Raw genomic sequence first — 21,579 nt, forward strand, 5'->3', positions numbered from 1 at the left:
CCTTGGATAATACCGCAAAATGTCTTTTCTCCAAAATACGATCAGTTAAATTGACGACCGAAACACTTGCAGGGTTAATTTCTGTTACGTTTTCCAAGATACTTGTTTTCGTTTCCGGTGGTTGCCGCTTGGGCCTCCTCTTTCCTCTGCGGATTCTGTGTCTAAAGGGAGAGGCGTAGATGCAGAATTACTCCTCGAATCTCCTGGACGTGCAGGATGAACGGTTTCTTCATTAGCGCTAGAATCTGAGTCCGTGGTTAAGTAATCCTTTCTGTTATATCGTGTTTTAACTCTTTCCCTTTTAGGGTATCTTTTCTTGAAACGAGGATTAAACTGAGAAGATTTATTCTTATTCCATGAAAAAACCTGATTATTTTCAAATCATGCTTATCTCGAATACATTTCTCTCTCTTTCTTTGTTTGATCTCAGTCTGCAAAATCACTAATTTATTATCCAATTTTTTGTTCAAAGTCGACCATTGCTGTTCTGTCATTCTTGTTTTTAATTCCTCCTTAGTTTTGTCCAGATCAACTTTCACCTGTTCATAATTGGAAATATTCTGTTGTAAAACTTAGTTCAAGAGATCTTGTGAACACTTTAATAGAATCCGATTCCACTCTTCAGAAAATGTAACATTATCCTGAAACTGGGCCATAGGTTTAACAACTCTCAGTCCACGCGGCGCTCTGCCACAGTCTGTGTACGATTGGAAAGAATTATTCGTCCAGAAAAGGTTGATTTCTCGTTCGGCTATTTCTTGCAATTTAAATTCCAATGTCTCAGTGCTGTAAGAAAAAATGTCATCTGACTTCTCCCATTGAAGGAAGTAAGAGTCTACATTCTCCCGGCCTGCCAGTATGCCATTTGATAAAGGGAAGGTGTTTGGCTCCATTTTCAACAGGAACCTAGTGAAAAATTATTTTCACTATGTGAATGTGCACATGGGTAAAAACACTGAACGAGCTCAAGGATAAGAAGTATATATAACTGTCCACAAATTGAGAAAATAGATATCCGGCACCGTTGTGTGGGAAAATACCCTGGATGTCTGCACATATATTTTTCACATTAAGAAAAAAACACCTTAATCCCACTTGGAACGGCTGCTCAATCCCATGTTGAAAAAACAGAACATTTCATTGTGAAGAGAAAAAAAAATAGGATGGCACTCACCGCTCATGTGAATCAAATCACTTCATTTCACATACACAAGGCATCGGCACGGGAGCAATGTGCTGGAAGACGGACAACAGCCGTTTCACACTCAATACGTTTCAACAGGTCCTGTGCTCAGAATACAGGTAATGCAAATAAAACACATGTGTGAATAATAACTCCTCCCCTTCACCTGAGCATGTCTTGTGACTCCTCTCCTCTACCTCCTCTATTTTCTCAATTTGTGGACATTTTCAGGAAGAAACTGAGTGTTATCTGACAGAATTGCAGGGGTGTCAATACTTTTGGCCACAACTGTATACTCATATATAGATGCGAATGGGAAAAAGGAAAACCTGTAAGATGCAAAATTAAACTACATAAAATCTCCAGAAGAAGAAAGAGCGTTATTGTTTTGTACCCTTTTAGAAATATTTTGTATATTTTTATAAGCACTGCCTATCTTTCTGCATTAACTATAAAATGTAATAGCTCTGTTCCTATTGTTCTGTATACCACACTCCGAAGCCATACGCTATCTGTAACGGTGTCCGATCCGACTGTATAAACGATTGGTGTGGCATCTAATAATCTTTCTTGAGTTATTGTGGAGCTGGCAGTGACTGTACCGGGGTATATATACACAGTATATTCCATGCATACAATACGCTCACTATGAGTTTCCCAGTAACCGGCCTAGTAGTAGAAGCAGTCGCAGCCTCCTCCAATAATCGTCGGTCGATTGCATAATTGTCCTGACGATGGGGGGCAGCAGAGAGCTGTTCGTGATGAAGCGGTAACAGCAGGGTGGTCCAGCATGACCACTCTAGGTGAAGTACAGCAGCGTCACACGTTCTGTATTCAATTATATTCATACAGATAGAACTTCTGAATTAAGGAAACCAAACTTATAATCATCTTCAGGAAGTTCATGCTTTAATTCCCCATTCTTGTCTATTTTTAGTAGGCCTGATTCAAAATTCTGCATGGCTTGTAGGAAGGCTGTGAGAAGGTTTCTACTTCTCCCATCTGAGAGCAGGTTTCTGTATCATCCAGGTTCCTCAGGGCACTCTAGTGAGAATTGCCAGGAGACGCAGGGCAGCTCTTCCTCTTTGGGATCTCCCCTTCTTTAAGTAGTTTTCCTCACTTCTGAACCTTTAGAGAATAAGTCCCCATTAGGATGTGCTCCACTATTGCCAATGCCATCCAGTGCACGTCTTGCCGCATGTATGAAATCCTTGACCAGCCGGTGGAGGGTGCATACTGCTGTGCGAGATGTGAGCACGTTGTGCATTTGGAAGCCCAGATACTGGATCTCAGCTGGCAACACTGAGATCCATAGACAATATGGAAAGGAGTCTTCTGCTCACTGAGCAGACGCTCAATGGGATAGATGAGGGGGGGGATGCTAGGTTGGAGCTGCAGGACAATGAAGCAGCTAGCTGGGTGACAGAAGGCGGGGTAGAGGGAAGAGCGCCAGGGAGGCTAGTCCTGATCTGGCACACCCCAATAAGTTTGCTAATTTGGCAGATGAGGGGGGTGTCAGTGCAGGGGCAGCGCTGCTGCAGCAAGGCATGTCCTCTGAAAGCCGGAGGAGTGTCTGCTCCAGTAAGGGGGAAATAGGAGAGCAGGGCAGGCCAGACAGGTGCTGGTAGTGGGAGACTCAATTATTAGGGGAACAGATAGGGCAATCTGTCACAAAGACAGGGATTGTCGGACGGTGTGCCGCCTTCCTGGCGCTCGAGTCCGACACATCACTGATCGGGTTGACATTACTGGGAGGGGCTGGTGAGGATCCAGCGGTCATGGTGCACATTGGCACAAATGCTATTCATACCTGTCAGTGTTATTACCCTACCCATTACGGTCCCCATTCCTCCTGACTGCTCCGTGCCCACCTGCCTACCAGGGTGCCAGCCGTATCTGTCTGTACTTGCCCGCACCTGTAATTAGTGTTCCGTTTCCCAGTGGGATCAGCTGCCACAGCCAGACACCACTCTGGAGTGGTACCTGGCAGCTACCTGCCGCACAAACCTGACCTCACCACTAGAGGCTCCAGTGAACACCAAGGCAGCTCTCCTAGTCACGCCCCTTCCAGGGTAGTCTGGTTTGTGGCACAATGGGGCCACACCCCCACGCTCCCGCCAACCAGCCAGGAAGCAAGCGTTACAATATATATACACGCACACATACATACAGGTGAAACCAGAAGTTTCCATCCACTATATATGAAGACACATCTGCAGGTTTTTCTCAATATCTGACATGAAATCAGAATAAACCTTTCCCGTTTTAGGACAATTAGGATTACCATAATTATTAATATTTGCCAAATGCCAGAATAATGAGAGAGAGAATGTTTTAAGGCATTTGTATTACTGCAAAGTCAAAAGTTTCCATACACTAAGATGACGATGCCTTTACACAATTCTGGACGGCCCATATGATGATGTCATGTGTTTGGAAGCTTCTGATTTTTTGGCAACATCTGAGTTAATTAGAGACACACCTGTGGATGTATTTAATGCACACCTGAAACACACTGCTTCTTTGTGTAGCATCATGGGAAAGTCTCAAGAAATCAGCCAAGATAGCAGGAAGTGAATTGTGGACTAAAGCCCCCGTCACACATAGCGACGCACCAGCAATCCCGACAACGATACAACCCGGTCAGGATCGCTGGTGAGTCGCTACATGATCGCTGGTGAGCTGCCAAACAGGCAGATCTCACCAGCGATCAGGACCAGCGACGACGCGGTTAACAAGTTACCCGTTGTTTACCTTGGATACCAACTCCCAGTGCCAGCATGCTGGTATCCAAGGTACACAGCGGGTAAGTAAGTGACACGTGCGCTTAGTTACCCACGGTTTACCTTGGATACCAGCTCAATCTCGCTTATCGATGGTCTCCCGCCTGCCACACGTAGCGATGCGTGCTGGCCAGCGGGAGAACAAAGATCAAAAAAATGTCCAGGGCATTCGAGCACGATCAGCGATACCGTCAGAGGGGCCGGTCGCTGATAAGTGTCACACACAGCGATGTCGCTGGTGAGAACGCTGTGTGTGACGGGGGCTTTACACAAGTCTGGCTCATCCTTGGGTGCAATTTAAGGAAAACTGAAGGCGCCTCGTTCATCTGTACAAACAATTATATGCAAGTGTTAATTCACACTCGATGCGCGTGTCATCTTAATTGTCTGCTTCCAAATTCAATGAGGCTTTACGGCCGGGGTTGTGGGGTTGTTTTGCTGCACGAGGGACTGGTGCACTTCACAAAATAGATGGCATCATGAGGAAAGAAGATTATGTGGCAATACTGAAGCGACATCTCAAGACATCAGCCAGGAAGTTACAGCTTGGGGGGAAACGGGTCTTCCACATGGACAATAACCTGAAGCATACGGCCAAAATGGTGACAGCGTCAATGTTGTGGAGCCGCCATCACAAAGCCCTGATCTCAGTCCTATTGATAATTTATAGGCAGAGCTGAAAAGGCCGGAGCGAGCAAGGCGACCGATAAACCGGGAGCAGTTACACCAGTTTTGTCAGGAGGAATGGGCCCAAATTCCAACCAACTATTGTGAGAAGCTTCTGGAAGGAGATCCCAAACGTCTAACCCAAGTCATTCAGTGTAAGGGCAATGGTCCCAAATACTAATGAAATGGATGGAAACTTCTGACTTTGCAGTAAGTAAAAAAAGCCTTAAACCATTCTCTGTCTCTCATTAGTCTGGCATTTAGTAAATATTAATAATTATGGTAATCCTAATTGACCGAAAACTGGAAAGGTTTATTCTGATTTCATGTCAGATATTGAGGAAAAACCTGCAGATGTGTCTTTATATAGTGGATGGAAACTTCTGGTTTCACCTGTATACAGGGCCGGACTGGCCATTTGGCAATTCTGGCAAATGCCAGCAGGGCCTGTCTGGTCAGGGCTGCTTTGACTGCTACCTTGTTAACAGAATTGGTGTTCTCAAGACCCCCACACTGTTAAGAGTTGTGACGGAGCACAAAGTCACCAGAAATCCATCACTTATCCCAGCAGGTGACGGGAATCATTAATAATATTGGTAACGTAGTAAATCTTGCTTTACTTCATCCAAGATAATATTAGTAGTATATCCCATCTGGTGCTTGGGGACAGGACGAACATGGGCCTGTGTGATTTCAAATGCCAGGGCTGGATTTCAGTCCCAGTCCGTACCTGCCTGTCTAGATATATATATATGGGCTTGCAGGCGTTGTTCGCCTATCTCTGAGGCGTGGGGGGCGCTGTAGGTACTCGTGGAGTTGGGTGACCTCCAGCAGCAGGGCGGGGGCAGGGTGAGTGCACAGAGCCGGAGGACTGGAATTCCGGGAATGTGCTCAGGATTTGGCTGTTCTGCCTGCACGGCTGCAGCCCTGTCCCTCCTGACCAGTGTGAGACCAGAGTCCGGACACACTTCCTGGGAGCAGATTAGCAGGGTGCACTCAGTGACTGAGGCCTGGCCCAGCAGACAACGCATCCCCTGCTCGTGTCCTGTGCTCTGCACCCACTGCTGTCTAGAACTGTGCCTTGCACCCAGGAGAACCTAGAACCGTCCGTCTGTTCTTCACTTTTCTACTACTTCTGATCACAGACATTTCTGGAGTTGTCGGCAGGATCCATGGCGCAGGTGCATTGCCCTCCGGAGGACGTGGCGACAGTCAAGTGCCGGTCTCGCTGCCCACAGTGCCACGACCTGTTCTCGGACCCCCGAGTCCTGCCCTGTCTACACACTCTGTGTGTGCGCTGCCTCCGAAGCCTAGAACCCTTCAGCACGCGGGAGCGAGGGCAGAAACTAGCGGCCCTGCAAAGTGTCCTGTGCCCGGTGTGTGACTCCGAAGTGACCCTACCACCCGGAGGCATCAGAGACTTAATACCGGACCTGCCAGCGCAGACAGAGGTGCTGCTCGAGCGACTTCGGTGTGGTGGAGATGAGATGCCATGTGATCTGTGCGGAGACGGTAAGGGAGAGAAGCGGTGCCAAGACTGCAGGGTGACCATGTGCGAGTTCTGCTGCCTGGCACACAGGTGAGAAAAGCGGGATGACGGGAAAAAGACACGGGGGCTGTCTGCAGGTTTAGGGGCAGATTTACACGCCTGCCTGTATTTTAGACTGCACAGCCTTACGCTAGACCAGAGGTCTCAAACTCCAGTCCTCAAGGGCCCCAAACAGGTCATGTTTTCAGGATTTCCTTGTATTGCACAGGTGATGATTTAATCACCTGCACAGATCATTATCATTGCTAAGGAAATCTCAGAAACACGCAAGGTCTGCGACCCTCGAGGAATGCCGCTTGAGACCCCTGCGCTAGACCGTCTTATGTGTGCCAGATGTCTCAGATACTCTTTACACCACTTCTTGGCTATTTTTAGACCTTTTTTTTAAAACACCACCCCCAACCAAAAAAATTCTGGTGCATGCCATTATCAAAACTGGGGAGATTTACAATCACACGTTTTTCATGAGGCACAAAAATGCCTAATAAAGGAGTTCCAGCGCCGCTCACCACCGAAACGTACAGTATTATTTCATCGCTCAGAGCTACTGCTGCTCGTGTGCTGGTTTCTACATATCTCAGACAACTCAGACATGTACAAGATTAAGACGAAAAGCGCACGATAGGTAAGAGCAAAGGGTAGGGCAGGGGCACAGGATGAGAGGAGGAGATGGGTATGGGAGAGGAGCATAAAAGGAGGAGAGGAAAGACTAGACCCACAGAGCGAAGAGTATAGAAGGACATGATGAAATGGAGCACAGTATAGGAGCGGTGCACAGGATGAGAGGAGGAGCTCAGTCTAGGAGCAGAGCATAGAAGTAGAGCACAGGATAATAATAATAATAAATTTTATTTTTATAGCGCCGACATATTCCGCAGCACTTTACATTTCAGAGGGGATTTGTACAGACAATAGACATTACAGCATAACAATAATCACATACAGTAGATTATAACAAATACCAAGAGGAATGAGGGCCCTGCTCGCAAGCTTACAGTCTATGAGAAAAGAGGTAGACACGAAAGGTGGGTGGTAACAGTTGCCCTGATTGTATGGACCAGCCATAATGTTAAGTGTGTAACAGTACAGACACAGAGGGCTAATGGATGCATAAAGCATGTGGGAACATGATGCTGGGAACCTGGTTATGGTAAAACTTTTGGCTCTGCCACACAGGGATAGTTTAGGTTAATGTGTTGAGGCGATAGGCCAGTCTGAATAAATGCGTTTTCAGGACACGCTTAAAATTGTGGGGATTGGGGACTAATCGTATTGACCTGGGAAGTGCATTCCAAAGAATTGGCGCGGCACGTGTAAAGTCTTGGAGACGGGAGTGGGAGGTTCTGACTATTGAGGATACTAACCTCAGGTCATCAGCAGAACGGAGGGCGCGGGTAGGGTGGTATACTGAAACAAGGGAGGAGATGTAGGGTGGTGCTGAGCCATGGAGGGCTTTGTGGGTGAGGGTAATAAGTTTATACTGAATTCTGGAGTGGATGGGTAGCCAGTGTAATGACTGGCACAAGGTAGAGGCATCGGTGTAACGATTGGTGAGGAATATGATCCTGGCTGCAGCATTCAAGACAGATTGGAGAGGGGAGAGTTTTGTAAGAGGGAGACCGATTAGAAGAGAGGATGAGAGGAGGAGCTCAGTATAGGAGCAGAGCATAGAAGTAGAGCACAGGATGAGAGGAGGAGCTCAGTATAGGAGCGGTGCATAGAAGTAGAGCACAGGATGAGAGGAGGAGCTCAGTATAGGAGCAAAGCATAGAAGTAGAGCACAGGATGAGAGCAGGAGCTCAGTCTAGGAGCAGAGCATAGAAGTAGAGCACAGGATGAGAGGAGGAGCTCAGTATAGGAGCAGAGCATAGAAGTAGAGCACAGGATGAGAGGAGGAGCTCAGTATAGGAGCAAAGCATAGAAGTAGAGCACAGGATGAGAGCAGGAGCTCAGTCTAGGAGCAGAGCATAGAAGTAGAGCACAGGATGAGAGGAGGAGCTCAGTATAGGAGCAGAGCATAGAAGTAGAGCACAGGATGAGAGGAGGAGCTCAGTATAGGAGCGGTGCATAGAAGTAGAGCACAGGATGAGAGGAGGAGCTCAGTATAGGAGCAAAGCATAGAAGTAGAGCACAGGATGAGAGGAGGAGCTCAGTATAGGAGCAAAGCATAGAAGTACAGCACAGGATGAGAGCAGGAGCTCAGTCTAGGAGCAGAGCATAGAAGTAGAGCACAGGATGAGAGGAGGAGCTCAGTATAGGAGCAGAGCATAGAAGTAGAGCACAGGATGAGAGGAGGAGCTCAGTATAGGAGCGGTGCACTGGATGAGAGGAGGAGCTCAGTATAGGAGCAAAGCATAGAAGTAGAGCACAGGATGAGAGCAGGAGCTCAGTATAGGAGCGGTGCACTGGATGAGCGGAGGAGCTCAGTATAGGAGCAGAGCATAGAAGTAGAGCACAGGATGAGAGGAGGAGCTCAGTATAGGAGCGGTGCACTGGATAAGAGGAGGAGCTCAGTATAGGAGCAGAGCATAGAAGTATAGCACAGGATGAGAGGAGGAGCTCAGTATAGGAGCGGTGCACTGGATGAGAGGAGGAGCTCAGAATAGGAGCAGAGCATAGAAGTAGAGCACAGGATGAGAGGAGGACCTCAGTATAGGAGCGGTGCACTGGATGAGAGGAGGAGCTCAGTATAGGAGTGGAGCATAGAGGGAAGAGAGGAGAGCACAGTATAGGAGCGGACCACAGGATGAATGGAGGAGCTCAGTCTAGGAGCAGAGCATAGAAGTAGAGCACAGGATGAGAGGAGGAGCTCAGTATAGGAGCAGAGCATAGAGGAGCATAGAGGGAAGAGAGGAAATTTTAGGCCACGCCCCCAACCACAACCATTTCACAACTAGTCACACCCATGTCCATGCCCCAAACACACCCATTTAGCACTGCTGATCACACTGACTGGTACTCAGGGCACAGTGGCTGGTACTGTGGGCATACTGACTGGTACTGAGGAAAAGAAAGAGCAGAGAAAGAAAACAGAGACAGAAAAAGGAGAGAGAGAGGGGAAAGAAGTAAAGAACAGAGAGAGAAAGAAAGAAAGAGGAAAGAACAGAAAGAGGAAAGAAGGAAAGAACAGAGAGAAAGAAAGAGGGGAAAGAAAAAACAGAGAGAGAGATGGAAAAGAAAGAAAGATGGTGCAGAAAGAACAGTGAAAGAAAGGGGGAAAAAAGAATATAGCAAAAGAAAGAACAGAGAGAGAGAGAAAGGAAGAGGGGAAAGAAAGAACAGAGAAAGAAAGAAGAGATAAAGAGAGGAAAGAAAGAGAGAACAGGGAGAAAGAAAGATTAGAGAGAAAGGAAGAGGGGAACGAAAGAACAGAGAGAAAGAAACAAACAAAGAGAGAAAGAAAGATTCTATAAAGATATATATATATAGCAGCTCGGCTCACATTGTAGTGCCCATCTGAGCCTCCAGGTGCAGGACATATTATGATCCGCTCACATAGCCGGCATCCCCGAGTCCAAGGTGATCCCGCTGTCCGCGCTGGAGCAGGAGGACACAGTGATGGATCTGAAGCATTCCCTGAAGTGCCTCCATGGTTCTGTCACAATCTCCTCCCGAAATTACCTCATTTCTGGTCAGCTTCTAGCACATCGCTTTCGGTGGACTGTCACATGTGAATTTTAAAGTGCTCTTTGGGGCTTCGCTGTGTACTCCTGTGTCCGCGGGAAAAGTAAGCTCCCGGCCGGGGCAGACTATCAAAATCAGGACTGTCCCACTGTATCCGGGACACTTCATACACACACGGTTCCGCTGCGTACACCTCGCACACACACGACTCCACTCCGTAAACCTCGTACACATGCGGCTCTGCTCCGTACACCCTGTACAGTAAAGCAAGCTAACGGGAGCACCACCGAAATATAAAAAGGGGATCCAACCCTGGCCTACAACCTATATATGTCAGTCACAAGCAGAAAAGAATAGGCCACAAATCGGGGATCACCCTGAATAGGAATTTAGCAAAAATATTACAATTTTTATTTATTTAAATTAAGCACAGCAAACAACAACAACACATTAAAAACATTAAAAAATGGTCACACATGTGACACATTCAAAGGATATACATATCTCATAATAGAAAACCAAAACTGATAACCACTACCACTTTTGGTGGAGAAAGTGTCTTATACCCAAGGTCCATGTTAACTAATACCCAATTAGAAGGTTTTGAAAGCACACTAATACACTGCAGCCATCACAAATGAATCATGGACATCAGTGATGCAGATAAATTTTAAATTTTAAATGGATGTTATCACAAGCTCAAATAAAGCCTTGAGACAGTGCATACAATTAGTTATATAGCTCTGGCATACTCTAATTCACAATGTGGTACATAAAAAACAAACGTTTCTGGAATGTACTGAATAAACCCCATTTGGAAATACCTCAGCCTGAAGTCAGGCTCCAAGAGCAGACCAGGTCATCCAGACCAGAAATGGGCTGTAAAGAGTGCAAACAACCAAAGGACCCAATACATCACATATGAAGTGGAGTGGGGCAGGCTGGACTAATGACACGATGCGTGTCGCCGCTCTAGGTGGCTTCGTCAGGGGAACCTTTTGCCAGTCACTGTGCTGTTATATAGGCTTATCTAATTAAGGAGTATGGAGCAGCTGTGTCCTTGCTAGCCAATGTAGGGTTAATATCCAAACATACCTGCAGATCAGCAGTTTCTCATTACACGTAAACCATAGCTGACAGACCTTAGCGCCAGCATGTGACATCATGTACTACCAGCTGTGCATATATCGTGGTCTAAGAGATAGTACATATCACTGATATCGGACATAGACAGACGCCTTAATACCATTGCGCAGGCGCCTGCAAAAGAATCATTGCATAAGTGTAAACACCCCTCCTCACAGGCAAAGAGTAAGGCGCCTAATTACACAGACGCTTACAATCAGAACTCAATCGCCAAGGTGATAGACATTCTAAGTTTGCAGGGGGCCTACTACGCAGGCGGAAGTCCCGTGCAACACACGGAAGATAATCAGATTTTGCGGGAACTTTCATTCATACTGTATACCCAAATAGCCGCTGAGTGTGACAATATATACAGAATATAAGAAATAAACATTCGTCCATTCTTGATGACAGTGGATCAATCTCTATTGCTTTTTTGCTTTCTGGGCCTAATTTGGCCATGATACCATTTAGGGATTTTAGGACTGATGGTCCCAGTTATGGAAATGGGCCTTGTAGCGGGATTATTGTGTGTATGTGTATATATGTATGTATTTACATGTATGTATGTGTGTAGATGTGCACACTTGCTCGGTTATGTCATAGGTGGGATTAATCTAAGTAATTACATTGGGGCTTTTTGATCAGTTTTATGAATGGCCACATCGAATGAAAAAGCCCATTATAATAACATCTGTCTATAATACAGTGTCCAGTACAGTACTATCTTTCTGGACTTTTGGGCATCCATTGCTACTGCAGTGGGACTATCAAGTGGACATCAGCTATTGTCTGATTTTTGTTTTTGTACAAGATCAGTTGTGGATTTATGAGAGCCGCCCACTTGTCTATATAATAACATATGTCTGTTTACAAGATCAGTTGTGGATGTATGAGAGCTGCCCACTTGTTTGCATAATAACATGTCTTTTTACAAGATCAGTTGTGGATGTATGAGACCCGCCTACTTGTCCGCATAATAATAAATGTCCTTTTATAAGATCAGCTCCGTACACCTCGTACACGTGCAGCGCCGCTCCGTACACCTCGTACACGTGCGGCTCCGCTCCGTACACCTCTTACACGTGCGGCTCCGCTCCGTACACCTCGTACACGTGCGGCTCCGCTCCGTACACCTCGTACACGTGCGGCTCCGCTCCGTACACCTCGTACACGTGCGGCTCCGCTCCGTACACCTCGTACACGCTCCGCTCCGTACACCTCGTACACGTTCGGCTCCGCTCCGTACACCTCGTACACGCCCGGCTCCGCTCCGTACACCTCGTACACGCGCGGCTCCGATCCGTACACCTCGTACACGTGCGGCTCCGCTCCGTACACCTCGTACACGTGCGGCTCCGCTCCGTACACCTCGTACACGTGCGACTCCGCTCCGTACACCTCGTACACGTGCGGCTCCGCTCCGTACACCTCGTACACGTGCGGCTCCGCTCCGTACACCTCGTACACGTGCGGCTCCGCTCCGTACACCTCGTACACGTGCGGCTCCGCTCCGTACACCTCGTACACGTGCGGCTCCGCTCCGTACACCTCGTACACGTGCGGCTCCGCTCCGTACACCTCGTACACGTGCGGCTCCGCTCCGTACACCTCGTACACGTGCGGCTCCGCTCCGTACACCTCGTACACGTGCGGCTCCGCTCCGTACACCTAATACACGTGCGACTCTGCTCCGTACACCTTGTACACACGCAGCTCCTCTCCGTACACCTTGTACACGCGCAGCTCCTCTCCGTACATCTTGTACACGCGCAGCTCTGCTACCCCCACACTGAAAACCCCTCCCGACCCCAGACATAAACTTCACCTCATCCAGCACCATCCATGACAACCAGCACAGCAGAGTCCTGCAGACACGGATGGGTCGGGATGTGCGCACAGGACCTGTGATGAGGTCACAGGAGGGGAGGAGACAGGGGTCACATGATCAGAGGCATTGGCAGAGCCTCATCACAGGTCCTGTGTGCACTGAATAGCCCAGCTATCGGCGATCTGTTATTGCTGGGATTGATCACTGTGGCACTGCAGCTCAGTGAAATTCGGGAAAAATAAACTACCGCCCGGGACAGCGGGACATGCAATCAAAAACAGGACTGTCCCGCCAAATCTGGGACGGTTGGGAGCTTTGGCAGAGCAGAGAGGGAAGAGAGGAGGAGCTCAGTATAGGAGCAGAGCACAGTATAGGAGTGGAGCATAGAGGGAAGAGAGGAGGAGCTCAGTATAGGATCGGAGCATAGAAGGAAGAGAGGAGGAGCTCAGCATAGAGGGAAGAGAGGAGGCGTTCAGTATAGGAGCGGAGCATAGAAGGAAGAGAGGAGGAGTACAGTATAGGAGCACAGCATAGAGGGAAGAGAGGAGGAGCTCAGTATAGGATCGGAGCATAGAAGGAAGAGAGGAGGAGCTCAGCATAGAGGGAAGAGAGGAGGCGTTTAGTATAGGAGCGGAGCATAGAAGGAAGAGAGGAGGAGCACAGTATAGGAGCACAGCATAGAGGGAAGAGAGCAGGAGCTCAGTATAGGAGCGGAGCATAGAGAAGAGAGGAGGAACTCAGTATAGGAGTGGCGCACAGGATGAGAGGAGGAGCTCAGTATAGGAGCAGAGCACAGAGGGAAAAGAGGAAAGATGATAGGCACAGAGTATAGGTGGGGAGCATAGATTAGAGCAGGAACACAGACTAAAATGAGTAGCATAGGAGAGGAACACCTGATAAATGGAGCAGGTGATAGTGAAAGCACAGGAAAGGGGAGGAGCACATGATGAAAGGAGCAGGCGTTAGTGAAAGGGCTCATAAAAAAGCACAGGATATGGGAGGAGCATATGATGAAAGGGGCAGGCGATAGGGAAAGGGCTCATAAGAAAAGCACAGGATAGGGGAGGAGCACATGATGAAAGTAGCAGCCAATAGGGAAAGGACTCATAAGAAAAGCACAGGTAACGGGAGGAGCATATAAAGAAAGGAACAGGTGATAGGAAAGGGCTCATAAGAAAAGCACAGGATAGGGGAGGAGCACATGATGAAAGAATCAGGAAATAGGAAAAGGGCTCATGATGACAAGATCACAAGTTGGGGAGGAGCACATGATGAAACGAAGGAGGTGGAAGGGGCTCAGGATAAGTTAAGGGGTTAGGATAAAGAAAGGAAACAGGATAGGGGAAAAGCAGAGGATGGGGAAGGGTGCTCACTAAGGAAAATAGAGTGGAGAGGATAGGTGAGAGGCACATAGCAAAGAAAAACACAGGAGAGAGGAGGAGCACATGATGAGAGAGGAATACAGTTTAAATCTTAATTAAACCATACTTGTGTCAGCGCCCATACCAGTGATGCCAATGTCCCCTGCAAGAGAACTAAAATAACAAATAGTATTCCTCACCAGTCCACTGAGAAGATAATCAATTTGTCCCATAATGGGTCTGGCTCTGCTATATCTAGATGGCAGGCTGCATGGTTGCATGATGCAACCATATATGCTGCCATCCAGCAGAGGCAATGAGCAGCATCTGCTACCGCTGCTCAGTGTCTCGCATCCCATTGACTTATGTGGGGTTCAAGATCAAGTTCTGGTACCCGAACTGAACTTTCCAGTTAATTTCAGCCGAACCTGCCAAACATGAACTTCCATGGCTCTGTTCATCCCCAGACAGGACCAGGCATGTATCAGGATTTGTTTTGGGAACAATCAGGACAATTTTTATGAGGCATCAAGACAATAGTCTGACTGCAGACTTAACCAGATCAGCACCAGATTGGAGGCCGTGTGGTACAGAACACCGGTCATTGTGCACGTCAGAGGCAGGCGCAGAGTATATGGCAGTGATAGTTCATCATCGGGAACCCTATTGTTATTTTGGACCTTTTTTAGAGTTTATTTTTTAATTATCAGTTTTTCAGTGGTTAAATGTAGAGTATCGTCAGTAATGTGCTGCAGGAATTCGCCTGTCAGAGGAGATGAGTCGCATTATAGGAGCTGTTCAGCAAGGTCGGCGTAAAAAGTGAAAAACAGCAAGAGAACAACAAGGTTTACCCGTACAGGCCTCCAAACAAATGCACCATCAGGATGCAGTGGACCCATATAATAAAGATGGCAACACAGGTGCAAAAATACCAATCAAGCAACTGCTCGCAGCCTACCAATACATGGAGGGGGCGATTGCCTGGTATGTTGATGCACAAAACAACTTGTATGCGGCGCAGTTCACACTAAGGCCATGCACAGCATCCAGGCCAGCCTAGTACCAACACCCTTCTATTAGTTCAGGCGGGCTGCCCAGCGCTAACAAAATGCATGCTGTGTGAACAGACGCCGCAGTTTACAAGACCAAATGGGCCCAACTGCACCCCGAATAAAAAGTGCAAAAAACACATTTAAAAAAATGTGGAGTATTAGCTGATATTTTGGCCAAAATACGTGAGCCCGTAACCTACGTCAAAGATCTCCACGTTTACGGGTACCTAACACTAAATACTAATACAGCACAGTACAAAAAGAGGACTTGAAAATCCTCCAATAATGAAAAACAGCAAGAGAACAACAAGGTTTACCCATACAGGCCTCCAAACAAATGCACCATCAGGATGCAGTGGACCCATATAAGTAAAAAGTGGCAAAGCGAGGGTCGGTGTAACCATAATAATAATAAATATATTTCTATAGCGCCGACTTATTCCACAGCACTTTACATTTCGGAGGGGACTTGTACAGACAATAGACATTACAGCATAACAATAATCACATAGACTATAACAAATACCAAGAGGAATGAGGGCCCTGCTCACAAGCTTACAGTCTATGAGGAAAGAGGGAGACACGAGAGGTGGGTGGTAACAGTTGCCCTGATTGTATGGACCAGCCATAATGTTAAGTGTGTAACAGTACAGACGCAGAGGGCTAATGGATGCATAAAGCATGTGGGAACATGATGCGGGGAACCTGGTTATAGTAAGACTTTTGGCTGTGCCACCCAGGGATAGATTAGGTTAATGTGTTGAGGCGGTAGGCCAGTCTGAATAAATGCGTTTTCAGGGCACGCTTAAAATTGTGGGGACTGGGGACTAATCGTATTGACCTGGGAAGTGCATTCCAAAGAATTGGCGCAGCACGTGTAAAGTCTTGGAGACGGGAGTGGGAGGTTCTGATTATTGAGGATGCTAACCTCAGGTCATCAGCAGAATGGAGGGTGCGGGTAGGGTGGTAGACTGAGACGAGGGAGGAGATGTAGGGTGGTGCTGAGTTATGGAGGGCTTTGTGGGTGAGGGTAATAAGTTTGTACTGGATTCTGGAGTGGATGGGTAACCAGTGTAATGACCGGCACAAGGTAGAGGCATCGGTGTAATGACTGGTGAGGAATATGATCCTGGCTGCAGCATTCAAGACATAATGGAGAGGGGAGAGTTTGGTAAGAGGGAGACCGATTAGAAGAGAGTTACAATAGTCCAGACGAGAATGAATAAGAGAAACAGTAAGAGTTTTTGCGGCGTCAAAAGTAAGAAAAGGTCGAATTCTAGAAATGTTTTTGAGGTGCAGATGACAAGAGCGAGCCAGTGATCGAATGTGGGGGGCAAAGGAAAGCTCGGAATCAAGTATGACCCCAAGACAGCGGGCATGTTGCTGGGGAGTAATAGTGGAACCACACACGGAAATGGCAGTGTTGGGTATAGGTACATTATGTCATCAGCATAGAGATGGTACTGGAAACCAAATCTACTGATTGTTTGACCAATAGGGGCAGTGTACAAGGAGAAGAGGAGGGGGCCTAGGACTTGAGGAACCCCAACAGTAAGGGGAAGGCGAGAGGAGGAGGAACCGGCAAAAGATACAGTAAAGGAGCGGTCAGAGAGATAGGAGGAGAACCAGGAGAGAAGACCAGAGCGGGGGCAGGGCGGCCTCGATGCCTACTTGATCATTACACGACCCTTCCGCAATCCCTACACCTTTATCTTGGGCTGTTTCTCTGGGTACTCCGCCCTCCAACGCTCGGGGAATTTTGGGATTATTATTAGCAGGTGTGATTTTCCGGAGTTCCCCGGTGATCCCCGCAGGGCGCTCCCCTCTCGGTTACTTCACTCTCCACATTTCTCAATCTTCTCGATACTTTTCACTTGTTTCATTTCTGCTTTCTCGTGCACATTTCCGTATTACATATCTCTCCGCCTGCAGCTGACGGTGGGGGGCCGGGGGGATCCCGATCACTGGCCCCGCTCCGATAATGGCAGCTGAACTCAGGTCCAGAGTCTTGGGGTCCGTCCCTCGTGGGCTCCATGTCCTCCGCTGAGTAATTCCATGACACATCTTTATGGGGGCCAAGAACGGCTCCTAGTAAATGGCATGTCATTCCATGTATCGCCCTCCATAGACAACTCCAGGTGCAACCGAGCAAAAAGCCCCATAGAAGTGAACGGAATGGTGGTCACTGATGTTCACTGCCGATCCATTCACACAGAAGAACTGGGACCCTCATACTCCAGATCGCTGGGGGTCCCAGAGGTCTTACATCTATTACCAGCCTGGAAATAGTAAAATGCATCTAGTGGAAAATCCCCGTAAAAGCCCCAAACCTCCAGCACAAGAGACAACACCTCGACCGCCCACTGACATCGCCTGCCGTCCACACAGAGCGCCCACTAGTGGAGGCTGCACCTTGTCATACTGACTGCTGGACCGTGTATCTAATCCTCTCCTGTGTGATACTGACTGCTGAGCCATGTATCTAATCCTCTCCTGTGTGATACTGACTGCTGAGCCGTGTATCTAATCCTCTCCTGTGTGATACTGACTGCTGAGCCGTGTATCTAATCCTCTCCTGTGTGATACTAACTGCTGAGCCGTGTATCTAATCCTATCCTGTGTGTGATACTGACTGCTGAGCTGTGTATCTAATCCTATCCTGTGTGATACTGACTGCTGAGCCATGTATCTAATCCTATCCTGTGTGATACTGACTGCTGAGCCATGTATCTAATCCTATCCTGTGTGATACTGTCTGCTGAGCCGTGTATCTAATCCTATCCTGTGTGATACTGACTGCTGAGTCGTGTATCTAATCCTATCCTGTGATACTGTCTGCTGAGCTGTGTATCTAATCCTATCCTGTGTGATACTGACTGCTGAGCCGTGTATCTAATCCTCTCCTGTGTGATACTGTCTGCTGGGCCGTGTATCTAATCCTCTCCTGTGTGATACTGACTGCTGAGCCGTGTATCTAATCCTCTCCTGTGTGATACTGACTGCTGAGTCGTGTATCTAATCCTATCCTGTGATACTGTCTGCTGAGCTGTGTATCTAATCCTATCCTGTGTGACACTGACTGCTGAGCCGTGTATCTAATCCTCTCCTGTGTGATACTGTCTGCTGGGCCGTGTATCTAATCCTATCCCGTGTGATACTGACTGCTGAGCCGTGTATCTAATCCTATCCTGTGTGATACTGACTGCTGAGCTGTGTATCTAATCCTATCCTGTGTGATACTGACTGCTGAGCCGTGTATCTAATCCTATCCTGTGTGATACTGACTGCTGAGCCATGTATCTAATCCTATCCTGTGTGATAATGTCTGCTGAGCCGTGTATCTAATCCTATCCTGTGTGATACTGACTGCTGAGTCGTGTATCTAATCCTATCCTGTGATACTGTCTGCTGAGCTGTGTATCTAATCCTATCCTGTGTGATACTGACTGCTGAGCCGTGTATCTAATCCTCTCCTGTGTGATACTGTCTGCTGGGCCGTGTATCTAATCCTCTCCTGTGTGATACTGACTGCTGAGCCGTGTATCTAATCCTCTCCTGTGTGATACTGACTGCTGAGTTGTGTATCTAATCCTATCCTGTGATACTGTCTGCTGAGCTGTGTATCTAATCCTATCCTGTGTGATACTGACTGCTGAGCCGTGTATCTAATCCTCTCCTGTGTGATACTGTCTGCTGGGCCGTGTATCTAATCCTATCCTGTGTGATACTGACTGCTGAGCCGTGTATCTAATCCTATCCTGTGTGATACTGACTGCTGAGCTGTGTATCTAATCCATTTCTGTGTGATACTGTCTGCTAAGACATGTATCTAATCCTATCCTGTGTGATACTGGCTGTGTATCTAATCCCATCCTGTGTGATACTCTCAGCTCAGCCGTGTATCTAATCCCATTCTGTGTGATACTCTCGGCTCAGCCGTGTATCTAATCCCACCCTGTGATACCCTCGGCTCAGCTATGTATCTAATCCCATTCTGTGTGATACCCTCGGCTCAGCCGTGTATCTAATCCCACCCTGTGATACCCTTGGCTCAGCCGTGTATCTAATCCCATTCTGTGTGATACCCTCGGCTCAGCCGTACAGTAAGGTAAAAAAAGAAAATTTTTTCAGCTCACCCCAAAGAAGACAGCTATAAGTCCGATCGGTGCACGGAATGAGGAAACAGGATCCCTCTGCAGCAAAGCGTAATATGGAAAAAAATTCCAGCATCCAGATCAGTAATTAGATTAAAAACATTTTTTTTTTATTCCTTTATTCCAAAATTTAAAAAAATCATAAGATTCTCCATCATGATAAGAGACGCATCAGGACGTGTAGTTGAACTACACGTCCTGATGCGTCTCTTATCATGATGGAGAATCTTATGATTTTTTTAAATTTTGGAATAAAGGAATCAAAAAATTTTTTTTTAATCTAATTACTGATCTGGATGTTGGAATTTTTTTCCATATTACCCTCGGCTCAGCCGTGTATCTAATCCCACCCTGTGATACCCTCGGCTCAGCCATGTATCTAATCTCACCCTGTGATACCCTCGGCTCAGCCATGTATCTAATCTCACCCTGTGATACCCTTGGCTCAGCCGTGTATCTAATCCCATTCTGTGTGATACCCTCGGCTCAGCCGTGTATCTAATCCCACCCTGTGATACCCTCGGCTCAGCCATGTATCTAATCTCACCCTGTGATACCCTCGGCTCAGCCATGTATCTAATCTCACCCTGTGATACCCTCGGCTCAGCCATGTATCTAATCTCACCCTGTGATACCCTCGGCTCCAACGTCTGTTATTTCCTGGCCCTCTCCTAATAGATCTGTACATTGTGTTTCTGTGCAGGCGGCAGAAGCGGACGTGTGGTCACTCAGTGCTGCCCCTGCGGGACCTCCCTCCCGGCTCCTCTCTGTCTCCGGCGCCCACCTGCACGCTGCATCCTCTGGAGGAGCTGCGCCTGTTCTGTGCGTCCTGCGCTCTTCCCTCCTGTCGGGACTGCGCTCTGGTGCAGCATTCAGGACACGATATCCGTGCTGTCTCGGAGGTTGCAGGGAGGTCTCGCGCGCAGCTGCAGGGGAGTTTAGTGCAGTGTGGCCCTCAGCTGCAGGCGCTGGACGCTGCCCTCCACACTCTACAAGAAGCTGGAGAAGAGCTAAAGAGAAGTGCGGACATGGCGCGGAAGGAAGTGGTGGCGTTCACAGACGGGTACATACTCGCCATTCAAGAGCACAGGGCCCAGCTTCTCCAGGACATAGAGGAGGAATTGCACCATAAAGACCAAGTCCTGAGCCTGCAGCGAGCTCGGATACGGCAGCAGCTGACCGACCTAGGTACAGCCACCGCGTTCACCGAAGACCTGTTGGATCATGGGCCAGACCTCCATGTTGTTCGCACTAAGGTCCTGGTATTTGCCCGCTTGAAGGAACTAAACCGCGGAGACTGCAGCCAAGTGGACCAAGCGGAGTCCAATAGAATTGTATTCAGTGCCAAGGAAGAGGCCGGCCTGTACCAGGGGTACCAGGTATATGGCACGGTGCAGCGCGGGGGCGTGGATCCTGGGAGCTGCCAGGTCAGTGGACAAGGTGAGCTCTTCATACACTTCCACATTCCCAGCAGTGATAGAACCACATTTATAAGGTTTCCTGACCTTGTTTCCTCCATGACTGCACCCAGGTCTCCGGCCCGTCCAACAGGGACAGCTCTGCAGCTTCACCTTCACCTGTAACACCAAATCCGGAGATCATCAGGAACATAAAGGGGCACCACCAAGAGTCACCATCCTGCACAAAGAATCCGGCAGGTCAGTCTCTCTCAATGGATCCTTTGATGCTGGGCAGTAAATTGGGTCTCCTGAGTGTTGAATTTGGTGACCTCTGTCCAAGATAGACGTCAGGATGGCTGAATGGGTCTCCTCACTCCAGAATAGATCCTTGGGGGCTGGGTTTGGTCTCTTCAAGATTGATGCCTGGGCAGTGTGATGGGTCTTCTATCCCCAGAATAGACACTGTGTGATCGAGTGATTAGTTGGTTCTTCTATCTCATGAGATGAAGTTTGAGTGAGTGGTGGGTCACGTCCTCTCAAGAGAATAGATGCGCAGGTGGTGCATCAGGACTCATTTCTCCAGAATAGATGCTGGGTAGTGCGTAGGGTCTTCTCTTAAGAATATAGATGTCGAGTGATGGGTTCTGTCTCCTCTTTCCAGAATAGATGCAGGATTGTGCATTGGGTCTCCTTTCTCCAGAATAGATGTCCGGTGGTGTATTGGATGTCCTCTCTCCAGAATAGATGCCGGGTGGTGTATTGGGTCTCCTCTCTCCAGAATAGATGCAGGGTGCTGTATTGGGCCTCCTCTCTCCAGAATAGATGAGGCATGGTGTTTTGGGTCTCCTTTC

The 21,579-nt window shown here is 47.9% G+C and overlaps 1 protein-coding gene across 2 annotated transcripts in view; it reads left to right on the plus strand.

Annotated features, from left to right (window-relative positions):
- Nucleotides 1–5,475: 5,475 nt before the first annotated feature.
- The window catches only part of TRIM45 (tripartite motif containing 45), a 34,486-nt gene continuing 18,382 nt past the window's right edge, over nt 5,476–21,579 (plus strand). For both annotated transcript variants that reach the window (XM_073551029.1, XM_073551030.1), the window contains exons 1-3: nt 5,476–6,211; nt 20,032–20,768; nt 20,860–20,986. In XM_073551029.1, the coding sequence (XP_073407130.1) occupies nt 5,805–6,211; nt 20,032–20,768; nt 20,860–20,986 (1,271 nt within the window). In that variant the 5' untranslated portion in view covers nt 5,476–5,804. The remainder of the gene's footprint in view (nt 6,212–20,031; nt 20,769–20,859; nt 20,987–21,579) is intronic.

This window comes from Dendrobates tinctorius, unplaced genomic scaffold (assembly GCF_039654945.1).
Source record: "Dendrobates tinctorius isolate UK_male_01 unplaced genomic scaffold, ASM3965494v1 ptg000172l, whole genome shotgun sequence".
Taxonomy (NCBI): Eukaryota; Metazoa; Chordata; class Amphibia; order Anura; family Dendrobatidae; genus Dendrobates; species Dendrobates tinctorius.